At 35.1% G+C, this 13,061-nt stretch overlaps 5 protein-coding genes across 5 annotated transcripts; 2 read left to right on the top strand and 3 right to left on the bottom strand.

Moving 5' to 3' along the window:
* Positions 1–186: 186 nt before the first annotated feature.
* FDP41_004858 (uncharacterized protein) lies at positions 187–2,548 on the bottom strand (the record flags this gene model as incomplete). The annotated part of the gene is made up of 3 exons (XM_044708318.1): positions 187–261; positions 349–903; positions 950–2,548. 3 exons carry the CDS (start codon positions 2,546–2,548, stop codon positions 187–189), a joined length of 2,229 nt encoding a protein of 742 aa, XP_044560896.1.
* A 3,362-nt stretch (positions 2,549–5,910) lies between these two features.
* FDP41_004859 (uncharacterized protein) lies at positions 5,911–7,724 on the bottom strand (the record flags this gene model as incomplete). Its single annotated transcript, XM_044708319.1, has 3 exons — positions 5,911–6,817; positions 6,885–7,209; positions 7,364–7,724. 3 exons carry the CDS (start codon positions 7,722–7,724, stop codon positions 5,911–5,913), a joined length of 1,593 nt encoding a protein of 530 aa, XP_044560897.1.
* Positions 7,725–8,164: 440 nt separating this feature from the next.
* FDP41_004860 (uncharacterized protein) lies at positions 8,165–9,683 on the top strand (the record flags this gene model as incomplete). Its single annotated transcript, XM_044708321.1, has 3 exons — positions 8,165–8,927; positions 9,004–9,111; positions 9,364–9,683. 3 exons carry the CDS (start codon positions 8,165–8,167, stop codon positions 9,681–9,683), a joined length of 1,191 nt encoding a protein of 396 aa, XP_044560898.1.
* Positions 9,684–11,451: 1,768 nt separating this feature from the next.
* On the bottom strand, positions 11,452–11,948 carry FDP41_004861 (uncharacterized protein; the record flags this gene model as incomplete). Its single annotated transcript, XM_044708322.1, has 2 exons — positions 11,452–11,713; positions 11,779–11,948. The coding sequence occupies 2 exons, from the start codon at positions 11,946–11,948 to the stop codon at positions 11,452–11,454; spliced, it is 432 nt and encodes a 143-aa protein (XP_044560899.1).
* A 462-nt stretch (positions 11,949–12,410) lies between these two features.
* On the top strand, positions 12,411–12,806 carry FDP41_004862 (uncharacterized protein; the record flags this gene model as incomplete). The annotated part of the gene is made up of 1 exon (XM_044708323.1): positions 12,411–12,806. One exon carries the CDS (start codon positions 12,411–12,413, stop codon positions 12,804–12,806), a length of 396 nt encoding a protein of 131 aa, XP_044560900.1.
* Between the last annotated feature and the right edge of the window lie 255 nt (positions 12,807–13,061).

Below are 13,061 nucleotides of genomic sequence, written 5' to 3' on the forward strand. Positions count from 1 at the left end.
GGATATTTCATGAATGGATTAATTTCTGTCAATAATCAACATAGCTTCAGCAAAAGCAACGCTATTAAGAGAATGCAACAAGGCTTTTCCATCCAAATTAATGTTAAAGCCCAATTCGCTAGGTATTAAAGCATTGCACACTTTCAAAGTCACGGCCAGTTTATTTGTGATTCTCAATGTTGGAAATTAGGCCAGTAATGCAGAACAAATATATTCTTCAGCCGTCATGACAGATTCCTTAGTTAAAGAAAGCAAAGACCACTGTGCGGTTGAAATACAAGTACAACATCAAACAGAAATAATACGGCTTGAAATTCAAATGGTGTGAATATCAAATTCCTCACTTACCTTTACGATCTTTTCATCGCCTCCTCCTGAGTACAAATAATTATTATAAACATTCAAACTTCTGACACTATCTGTATGCTCCTTCAATACCGCATCACACACATAAGGAGTGTTAGTAGCGGCAACTTGAGAGTCAGACGATACGACTGTTTCAGGAGTTTGCAGTAAATTCCATCTTCTAATGACCTTATCCTTAGATCCACTGTACAAATAATCTTCATGAACAAGAAGACACCACACAATATTCTCGTGAGCAGTCCATTCTTTTTCTAATCTTCCGTCATTGACATTAAATTGGTAAATCTTACCCTTAGAACCTCCTGCAAATAAGGCATCTCCGTAGATGGCTAAACACCATAATTTGTCATCGCTTTGTGCTGTAGCTGTGATTACCAGTTCACACTTGTTTGTTCTTACGTTCCATTTACGAATAGTAGAATCTTCTCCTCCACTAAATACATACAAGTCACTGTAGGCAATGAGAGAAAGAACTGCTTTCTGATGTCCTTCCAGAGATGCCTCAAGTTGGTTGGTACGTAAATTCCACTTTTTAACCTAAACAAGATTAAGAAAAAAATATCTAAAAAAAACTCAAACTTACTGTGGAATCACCAACACCACCTGCGCTATATAAACTGTCATCCACTAACGCAAATGACAGGACATAGTCTGTATGACCTTTCAAGACCAGTTCGCATTCATTTGTTCTCAAATTCCACTTTTTGATCTTCTTATCATGACCACCACTCAATAAATAATTACGCTCGTACAGTGCGAGACATCTTACGAATGAATCCGTTGGGAAGGAGGAAAGACATTCATTGTTATTGATGTCCCATATTTGAATAACTCCCTTACTTCCTGTGATGAGATATTCGACAATATTTCCTCTCTTGATAAATTGAGGGTCATCCAAATCAATCATCAAATCCTCAGCTAGTGATGCTGCAGTCACCGAAGCAGAAGGGGTAATATCGGTTACGGGTTTAGAATCACTTCCATTGTTAGTCTCGACAGACATGCTGGCATTCACTTGGCCATCTTGTGGTGGCTGTGGAACTGGGTGTTGGTGTTGGTGTTGCTTGGAGGCCAATGCCTTCTTTTTAAACTTCTCTCGATATATGGCATAGACTTGTCTTTTACGGAGTAATGATATTTTCAACTCAGTAGAAATCCTTCTATTGTCCATGAAATCTAAAACTTTTTGATCCGACAAGAATGGAACTCTCACATTCATCCAAACACTTTCAATAGAGTTTTTAGAATCACCTGCTCCGCCTGTATCGCTAGAATTGTTTGCAATGTGTGAAAGATTGCTAGTGCTTAGCTTGTGCTCATTCTTTTCAACATATTCATTCACCAAATCATAGACTTCGTCTTCGTTGCTGACATTAAGATTATCCAACGAAACTAGCCAAATGAAAAATTCAACCGGCAAATTGATAACCTCGTCTTTCTTTTTTGAAATGTCTTTTCCAAACGCGATCAAAGATTGAGAGAGGAAACTAGAGTTGATAGCTAGCATGGTGTGATCACGTAATTGAGAATAATAAATTAAATGTTGCCGTGTGTACTTGGCTGTTTTTGTCATTTGTTGCAACAATTGACATTCTAGAGCATTAATTTGTAAGTAGTGAGCAAGGCATAATGTACAAGCGTATGGCAACCCTTTGTCGATGATTAAAGTTCTCTCTCCATAAATGTATTTCAAAATAATTTGTTCAAACACATCCCGTTCAATGGATGTAAGCTCAAACTCTACTTCTGATGTTTGATTTTCTGAGAAGTCCGAATTGACCAAAACACGGAAGTATGTCGATTCTACGGCCAAGAACACTTTATGAACCTTGATTTGAACCTTGGCCATATTCATATCAATTAATTTAATATTAATCACAAAATCGGGTGGGCAAACAGGTTCAGGACAATCATACAACAAGTGATAATATGAAGCATGAGCAACTGTGCTGTTCCTAGTTGATGATTTCTTGCTGATCACTTCACAACTACCCGATTCGGAGGATGATCCACCAACAGAATGAGAAGGCTTTTGAAGTCCGCCTTGCACAGGAACTTGAATGGTAATCATATCTCCTGTTTGAATCAGAGAGGAATAAGACGATGAAGGCAGCAGCCCGGATTGAGTCTCATCGCTCATCATATTTGAATCGGGAACGTGAGAATTGTTTCTTTGAAGCATTTTTTCTCTTTTTTTGGATCTGTTCTTTATTTTTAAATTGCCACCGATATTGCATAGTGTGAAAGGGTCACTCGTGGTACAGATAATTACAAGTCGAGCCAATAGCAATTTATTGGGCCAATCAAAGCGGAAGCAAGCAGAGAAGGTTTATCGTTTGTTTTCAATCAATCCTAATACTCTAGTCTCTATTAAATCATCATTACATAATTTGGTATTGAGTACATTACTTTCTAACTTGAAAACCAACGAAAATATTGAAGACATAATTTTTACATGCGAAAGAGTATTGACATCAAATGGATACAAACAATATTGCAAAGAAAAAGGATGGGATGAATCAGATTGCACCGGAGAAGAATTGTATTTCAATTATGCAAGAGATTACCCTGAAAGAATTGTGAACATATTATTCAGACCCAGTAACACGGCTCATGTGGATTGTTTATTAGCACTTGAAAGACCTTCTGAAGACGAATCTAATAAGCTTTCACTTTTTATGTTGAAAGTCAGTATTAAGTGCTTGATTGGAAAGGATTTACATTTAGACGAAGGATATAAATTCACTCATCATAAGCTGTTTTATTTTGACAACTATAAGTCAGTACCACTAGAAAAGCTTAACAGAAATGAAGACATTATTGTATCAAAAGCCTTATCAGTACCGAAGTCATATGAATGGTGGTCAAAAAATTATACTGAATTTATGAAGATATTTAACCACTCGCTCTCAATCATTATACATCCTCACATTTCTCTCGAGCCAAAAAAATTCAACCCAAACTACGAAAATGCTGCCTTTTTATGTAGCAAAGAAGAAATTGAGAAATTATTAGGTTCAGGTTTTAAGGAGATACTTTTTTCCAAGTTTCTTCCAACACTTGAATCTATGGACAAAGAAAAAAAGCAAAAATGAACATGCTGCCTCTGAGACTTTTTGGATTTAATAATATTATGAAAAGTGAAAAAGCCAATTCTTCCATCCTTTGAACACCCTATTTCACAGCAACACCAATTCTGAGGTTGGCTGGAAATTTACCAAAGACAATATACTTTCACATATCAAGTCAGCTCTAGTCGTGCATACCCGTTCATATTCCATTTTGGGTGGCTGAGAAAGAGTTTGAAATTTATTTCGTTCTCAAAAAGCAGTTTTCAACCGGTTGAGTGTTCTTGAATTATTGTATGGATATTTTAGGCTCAAAATTACAAAAATTCAAATTGGAGATGAAGAAGTTTCTTAATAGTTTCGTCAGTGTATAGGTGACCATAAATAGGTGGGTCCTGACCAATTCTTAAGGGAATCCGGATGAGGAACATGAATATTGCTGTTGTTATTATTCCCTTTTAGAAGCTGTAACACTCGTTCAGATGAATGGAAACGTATAGATTCCCAATAATAAGCAACCTCAGGAGGATATGGTTTTGTTGTTTGAGAGGATGCATTTGAACAATTTTTCATATACTTCCAGTTCAGTAATTGGTACGCTTTTCATTGATTATAATTCACTTCGTAAAGCCTTGATATGGTTGTCAATGATTGTTGGATGTTGAAGATGGTCCCGCCCTCGGAACTTACTCGAACACAAGTCTTCATATGTATGATTTTTTTTCCATTTACCCAACTTTCTTGCAAGAGTTCTACATGCATTACATTTTGATCCTTGTTTTTTGAAACAATTAAATTACATTCGTTGAGTAAATTCTGTTATTGATCGGTATTCCTATCACTTGGTTTGTGCAATCATAAATTTTGTCGTTGAGCAAATATTGTTCATAATCTTGCAGAGAAATTCCACAACAATTTTTCTCGACCTTGCTTTTCTTGCTGTGGTTGGTATGATCATGATCACAAACAAGATTGTTCTCATCACTCAACATTATTCCCATAACAATCCCGAGGCGATTTATGTCCTATTTCTTTTTTGAACGCATAGAATTTACTTCCATGAGAGTTGCATAATTCACCACCACAATGATCGGATTGTAACCTGTTTTAGTGAGAAAGAGTGTGATTTTGACTGGCGTTGTCTTGGCATTTTTTTTCTGTCGGTTTTAAAGACTTTGCCTATCAACAAGATGTTAACAATACGATATTATTAAGCAAATGAAAGAATTTCAAACCTTCTCGTGTTAAAGACTACTCCATAGCAGTGTTTACATACAAAAATTTGAGAGACAAAATTCCATGGTGTTGTATTGATGAAGAAAATCAAACAAGTGTTTTAACAGCATGTGAGCTATTTAATATTCTAGAAAATTAAAGTATAACAGTCGGTAATTAGTACATAAATCCATCTGATCCAAAAATATGGTATCGAAATTAAACAATTGAATTTCAAATTGGGAAAATCAACACAGAAAGATCTTCTTCCAAAAAATGCTTGAATATTCTAATAGAAAAGAAAAACAACACAATATTCAAGAAAAGGATAGTAGATCAGATGTACATCACCATCGATATACCTAAACTCATTGGACACCTCCTGAATATGGTTGGAAGAATCTCCATGGAGCCCTATTAATTGTGAACAAAAGGTACTAAAGAAAAATTTTAAGAACACAATGTGAAAGAGACCATTTTGGTCAAAAATTCTTAGATATTTTCAACGTTATAGTAATGCCATCTAATATTCTTGTAAACGAGATCAGTTCAATATATATCAAACATAAAAAGGATCTATCCGAAGGACCTCTTATTAAATATAAACAGTTGAATTCCCATTAAACTGTAATAATGAAGAAAATCAACTCTGAACGTACCCCAGCACTAAAATGCTCCAAAAGCGGTAATGAACAATAATGCGACTAAATATTCTTGTAAACGAGAGTACTTCAGAACTTCTTCACATAGACACTAATCAAGGTTATTGGATACTATAGGAATATGTTTAGTTGAATTTCCATTGACCTCTCTTAATAGACGAACTAGCTATGCGATATATTCTCCTTCGCCTGAAAAAGGTTGTTACCGCGATTTCAACGAATAAACAGATTCTTTACGAGTTAGACAACTTGTATTTAAATCTTTATCCTTTGATATGATTGATAAGATTGAAACGAAACCTCAGCTTAGGATGCTTCAACTAAAAAATCTGTACCACCAATGTTGTAGGCAGTAAGATGAAATTTCAAAAAATTTGAAGTGTGACGGAGTCGATGCAAATCTTATTTATTCACCTCCAAACTAGATGTATACGCGAAATGTGACATATGCGACGTAGAATAAAGAATCCGTTCTATCAACCAATTGATTTTACAACAAATGGGCATTTTTTTCCACTTCCACCCCTGCAATATTGTGTTCATGATGATTGATCAATTTATTTATGAAGAAGGTTTTGTGGAAATAACGAGCATATATTTTATATGTCACACTTAGATTCCTTATTCCACAGCGCTTTCATTGCCTCATTAAAATTGGGAAATGTTTTTCTTCCTTGTTGCTTGTGTTCTGCCACTCGTTCAACAATTCCAGTCCATTGTTTGATGAGATGATCCTGTAACTGTTGATTATATTCCTGCATTTTGTTACTAATTTCCTTGTAGTAGTCTGGGGTAGCTTTAGAAAGTTTTTGATATAAATCTTCAATGGATGAAAAGTAAATGACATGAGGCCATTGATAGAGATCGCTAAATTCATTCCAATATTTTACACTTGCTGCATTTTCTTCATTGTTAGGATCCATTTCTTTTGGAATGTTTGATTTTGGATGGGGTTCAATAGGAGATCCTCGGCCAGGTCTTCTCTGTAAAACCATATGCCATGTTTTCTCAGATAAAATATGATGTTGCATGTGCCATTGAGTCAATAATTCCACACTTGGATAATAGATTGGAATAGCCAATCTATAATATTCGAAAAAGCTCATCACAGATAATTGATAAGGAATGACCACAATAGCTGGATGGCTTGCCAAATCCGAGTACTTGTAATGAGAATAAAGTTCACGAATTGTGGATAACTTGAGAGAGGACTGATCTTTTTTAGCATAACCGTAAAACTCGTTCAATAAAAGATTGTTAAGGTTCACAGAGAGTCTTGAGGGACCAATCAAAATTTCAGTCCTCTTTGGATTATATGTTCCTTCATCTGCTGAATAACCACAAAAGCTGTCCAGTACTGGAACATACATTCCAGTAAAGTAATTCAAATATTTGGCATCATACAAATTGTTTGCGACAACTGTATGTTGTTTCTTACTTGCAATAAGCTTGATATTTTCGTTTAAATTTTTCCATCTATGTGGATCATGTCTCCAGAGTTCATATCTGATTTCATAACAATTCATTAAAAAGAGTGTTAATGATTGCAAACCAAAAATTGAACCAAACCTACCTTGTTGTTGCGTAGAGAACCATTGGAACATCAAATGGCATGTATAATTCACACATGGCAATGTTGTGATCACACATTATGAGATCCACGTTTTTGAAAACTGGATCTGACTTGTAAGCTTCGTACAAGGCTTTTGCTGTTGGGACAGTGCATCCATGTTCTCCTTTAGCACTGTCATGGTTTAATACTCTCAAATCTCTAGCACAATGTCCCGTTAAGTGACAATGTCCACTCAGTGATTTTTCAATAATATTCACCTTAATTCCTGTCTTCTTTTCGAAAATGTTTTTCATAAAATGTCTCAAACAAAATATTGGGGAAATGTCTTTTGATTCGGGGTGTGAGTGATGGATATTATGATTGGAAATATCATGAAATTAATATAAAGAAATAGTTCATCGAAGTTTCAATCATTCAATCGACAATGAAATTGATCCACAAAATATATAATTTCAATAACTCATGAAATTGAAACCTACGAAAACTTGTCGACCAAATTGTTAATTCCTTAATTTCAGGTTTCTTTTGTTCTTCAAGACCTTTCTCTTCACCTTGCTGCTCCGAAGGACGAAATCCATGTTCCAAATCCGATGACGAAGATCTTTCTGTCCTATCCGATTTCTCCAATATATCATGATGTTTTTTACCATCACGCCCTTCATGTAACAATGTTTCTTCCTCCTGATTTACAGTTGGTGCTTCTCCCCGATAGGAACTAATAAAAACCACCACAGAAATCACAGATAACGCTAACACCAAAATGTAAAACGTCCTTATCGTAAATATTTTACTCTTTATATTCCGAAGGGATGGCGGTGATGAATTGGGTGGTTGTACCATTTGTTAGTGTTGTTTTGGATGTTGATGATTTCCTCACTTGCGATCTCTTTTCAGTCGATATTAGTTCAAATTTTTTCTTTTCTGATAACAACAAAAGGATCAAATTTGATAGCATCCAACAAGAAATATTTCCGAAATTCGTCCTGTTGTTGAGGAAATTGACCGTTTGTTAAAATAATGGGCCAGATTGATTATGCTTCTAAAAACATTTATCAATGAAATTGGCAAGGATGAAAGGTTTCAATCGTGGTTGTCAAGCAGCTGCTTCGCTCCAGCAAAAAGAAGAATATACTTTTTTTTTGCTAAAAAAAATATTTATGCCTTCTATGAACGAATTTCTTGCTTGAATCATTCAGAATTTGATGATGATCATGAATTGTACCCAACACACAGATTTTTAATATAATAATTACAAAATTTAGTTTATACGCACCCACAAAATGAAGCGAACGTTTTTGGAACACTCTTTTGTCTGTTCCGAAGCAGACGGAGGTTGCAATCATCCTTTCCAGCATCCAACCACCACCATTGTAAATAACCCCTTATTAATGCTAGAAAATTCAAAAAAATTGAAACACAATTTGCAGAAGGATGAGTTTGAAAATTCTCTCCTGTTAGGAGCCTCTTTTCAAAATTCTAACACATCACCTTCGTGCATACTCTCCAGTAGTTCGAATGACGTAGAGAAGAAGAAACAGTTTGAACTGCTTACCATCATCGGAAGCCAAGGAAACAACCATGGAGAGTTTAATAATCCATTCGATGTAGTTATTGATCATTTCTCACAACTCTTATTTATTTCTGACCACGACAATAAGCGAGTGAAGATTTTTAACTTGCACAACCTAACTCTAAAGCAAGTGATTGACATTTGTGACAAACCAAATTATATGGCAATTCATACGAACAACACATTGCTCATTACATCTAGGGAATATGTTTACAAATATTCGTATGACGGAAAACAACTATGGAAACTGTCCTCACCTTTTCAAGCGCCTACAGGAATTTGTGTGGACTTTGAAGGGAGAATTTATGTCTGTGATTGTTTTTCTCATAGAATAGTAGTATTGTCTCAAAACGGACAAGTTGAATATACGATTTCTTCAGAAGGAAGCAACCCTGGACAATTGTTATATCCAAGAGGAATAGACTTGGATCATTTGAATAATTTAGTAGTGTGTGACAATGGGAACAATCGAAGTAAGTATTCTTGGATTTATCGGAGAATGAATTATCTTAAACCATTTCAACCAATTGTGGCGATGTTCATAATTAGTTCAAGTTTTTTCAAGATCTGGAAACTACCTTAATTCTTTCCAATGCCATCATCATCAGTCTCAGCACGTCATCTCTCCAGAGTCAATTATTGTCGATAAATGTAATGGTTCTTTCATAATTACCGACTGGGACTTCCATCAAGTACATGTTCTATCGCGCGATGGCGAAATTGAAATGGGATTCTACGGAAAAGACCTTAATTCCTTTCAGTACCCGACAGGAATGGCATTAAGCTTTAGTCATTCGAAATTATTTGTTGTTGATACGTGTAATCATCGAATAAAGGTTTTTAAGTACTTTTGAGTCCTCAACTTAAAACAATGATTGAAATGCACTAAAAACAATCCTCTCTATTCAGGAACAAACGGAGCACCCGTTCCAACCAATGCATCGGCCAAGGAAGAGCTCCCTCCGACAAAGTTTCGATCAACAAACATAAACGATGATCAAAAACAATTATTCCATTGGAAAGAGGTGAAATCATCATTTAACATCAACCAAGGTAAAACAAATCTTGATGAAATCATCAATGAAAAAGCATCAATCACTGAAAAAGTCAAAAATGGAGAATTGCAAAAGCCTAAACAAGTGCTTCAATATCCGTTGTTAATGTATGAATTATTGAATATTGTTTTACCACACATTCCCATCAATAATCAAGAAAAGAATATCCTCTAACTCTTTCGAAATACAAATCATGCATATGAATTAAATTGGAAGAAAAAAGAAAAATCTGTTGACGAACAATCTACAAAAAAACCTAAATGTGATCATTTTGTTTCACCTCAATTTGCTCGTCCTAATCTTCCTTCCTATAAACCCTTCCAAGAAACATTTTTCATGAGATTCATACTGAATCAATTACGTAATTACAGCAGAGATCCACATCACCATGAATATTCTGAAGAGGAAATCGGTTTTGGTTGGTGACAAAGTATTGTTGTGGTAAACAATTCTTCTTGAGAATGGGTGGAGCTCGGAATCAATATGTTCCATGTAATTGGCATAATCATTTGCATTACAATCTCATCATCCCAAGCTTATCAACGGTCAAACAATGGACACCCAAAGGATGCATTGGTTTTGTTCCCAATTTAAAATCAATGCTGACAAGTCAGTTATCTCAATCTCAATGCAAAGAAGTCTGTATATCTGTTGATGGAATGAAAGTCTTGAAACATTTTGACATAATGGGTGATCAAATTGTTGGAAGTGAACGGACTTGCAAATCAATTGATGATGTCAAGAATTTTGGAATTCATCAGATTGCTGAAGAGATGCTCTATTTTTCAATGACGCAATAGATAATACATAGCATATTCCTTTAGGATGGTTTCCAATTTGTGCTGAAACAAATGTTTCAAATTATATAATCTTAAAATTCCGAGAGATTATGACCTCATTTCAAGATGTGGTACAAATAGTATGTGGTTGCGCTGATGGTGAAATAGACGCTTCTACTGTTCAACAAGAAATCAAAAAAACCAATAAGGATTTTGTTTTTTTGAATGATTAAGTTCACAATCTCAAAAATCAAAGAAATGTGTTGTTCAATAGTAAAATAACCAATGAATTGATTTCAATGACAACCATTGTAGAACTTATGCAAAAATATCCAAACTTATACTTCTCGATAGAGAAGAGGTTACTCCTACAGATATAATGGCATTAAGGCCTTGTCTTAAATTAACCTGTCTTGCAATAATTGAAGCTCTGAACGATATTAATACCAATCAAGCTAAAGAAATCGCCATATATTTATCATTACCCAGAGCAATATATGATGCAATTAATGATAATGATAAACATGTTGCAAAGAAGCTCACGCAATTAAGAACCCAATTCAAAAACTTGACAAATTATTCCAAGAAAACGAAAAATATTTGTATACTCTAAATAGTTTCATTCATCTCGCTACTCATCATCCCAATTTCAAGTCAAGTTGTATTACCACCAATTATGAAGAACTATTATTCTCTGTAATAAGAGGCAAATACCCACATGCGACCGTTAAACAATTTTGCCAAGGTGAATATTGTATATTTCTTATATTGCATGCTTCTGATGAAGTTCGAGGTTTCTCTCTTCCAGATATTCCTTTAACAGACCATTATAATGGAATGAATATGACAATCAAAGAAATACCACAGCTCCCAAATATTTCACAAAATCCTTCATTCCAAAAAAAAGATCAAGAAAAAATCCAACAAGGCTAAAATGATTTTGCAGTGAATTAAAAGTTTATTGTGCAATTGTTAAACATTCAATTTGTGAACATTTTGCATGGATTAATTTTTGTATTTTCAAACTGACCCTCTGCTTTTGTTGGATGTTTGTTGTTTCAACAAGTTTTTCACCAATTTTGAGGGCAGTTTTGGTTGCTGTGTTTGCATTGACTGCTTGATATCTGTCTGGTACGGAATTGCTCTTCCAATTACCGTGTCTTTTAATATCGGATTGAGTGATTCCGTTGCAACTTGCTAAAATTGTTGTTGAGGTTCTTCTGGTAAAAGTGTCCAGTATATCTATCAATACCTATTTTAGAATTCTCCAAAGTTCCTTTCTTATCAATTTCATATTGCACGTCTGATGGTAGACAATGCTTGTTCTCCAATAAAAAGGACTTCATATCTTTGGAAAGTGTGTCTTTTCCAATTCTAGATCTATAAATAGTGGATCCATTAATTCTTGGCCAAAATCTCACGTCCCTTTTTGTGTCCGGAATACACTCAACATAGTTCTTGATGATGGTGTAAGGTGTTTTTCGCAATACTTCTCATATAGCTCGTACTTTTTCTTGTATTCCTTGATGGTGCGAGCGTTTTTACTGTCGACAACACTTGTGTCTGCTTGTTGATCAGTGTTATCAATGGCTTCCATGATCTTGTCTGTTTCTGTGACTTTTCTCTTTGTAGCGGGTGTTGCTATTGGATGTGGGTACATTTTTTTTCGGTTGGTTTTTTAATCGAGTTTTTGCAGGAACACAGTAAAAAATTGCTTCTGTCTACTCGAAACTTCAGCGAAACAGTAGTAGAGTCACCACCTCCAGTTTGTCGATTGATGATGTTGAATTTAACACGTGTGGGCCTGAACATGTGTTTTCTTTGGAAAGGATAAGAGAAGAAGGAAGATACAACGGGTGCTCCCTTACCGAACAAAAGTAGAAAACTTGCGTTCTCTGACAACCAGCAGGTTTATCAAAATTGCCTTTTTTAACTTATTTCTAAAAAGGAAAAAACACGAATTTATTTTGCTGCTTGTCAAAAAGCATTCGACACAGGTGGCAAGAGTATTAAAAGGCGATGCAACAAATCGCAATTTAAAAACTAAAAAAAAGCTTCACATTTGTAAATAAGCATTTCTCTAACGCTTGATTTTTCAAAGAAAACAACATTTTCAAACAAGATGGATGAAATCAATGTCATGCTTCCCAAGCCAAAAGATCTTGGAAAACAACACAAAAAGCATCGCACAGTTTCGAATGAACACGATCGAAGACCTCACCGATTTGTGACCAATCAGAAAAAACAAGGAGGAGGAAAATTCAATTATGGAAAACCAGGAGATGAAACGATGGTTTATGTGAACACTGAGGACGGTGTGTTAGATAAGGAATTGATTGAACATGATGCTAGCGTGTTGGAACAACTTCATGGAGCTTCCACTGTGGTGGTGGCTAACAGGACTGAAGAAGAAACTGAAGAAGGCGGTGGTGAGGAAGAAGGTGAAGGTTATGAAGAAGGAGAATACGATGAAGGCGAATGGGAAGAAGGTGAAGATTATGAGGAAAGTGAAGAGTAGTCATCATGATACGTTTCATTGTAACAGAGAGATCGATGATCATCTATTTTCAAATTGTAAAAAGAAATGGTTCATCATCGATTAAGCCTTAGGCCCTACATAATGTAAATCTAATTGCTCTCCTTATAACTCATTGAAGAATTGTACTGCTATGAATAATAATAATAATAATTAAATAACAATTTGTTGTTGTCATTATATATTATTCTACCAATATACATAGTTGAACAATTGGCAGTGTTGCTGTATACAGGT

This window comes from Naegleria fowleri, assembly GCF_008403515.1.
Source record: "Naegleria fowleri strain ATCC 30894 chromosome Unknown tig41, whole genome shotgun sequence".
In the NCBI taxonomy this organism is placed as follows: Eukaryota; Heterolobosea; class Eutetramitea; order Acrasida; family Naegleriidae; genus Naegleria; species Naegleria fowleri.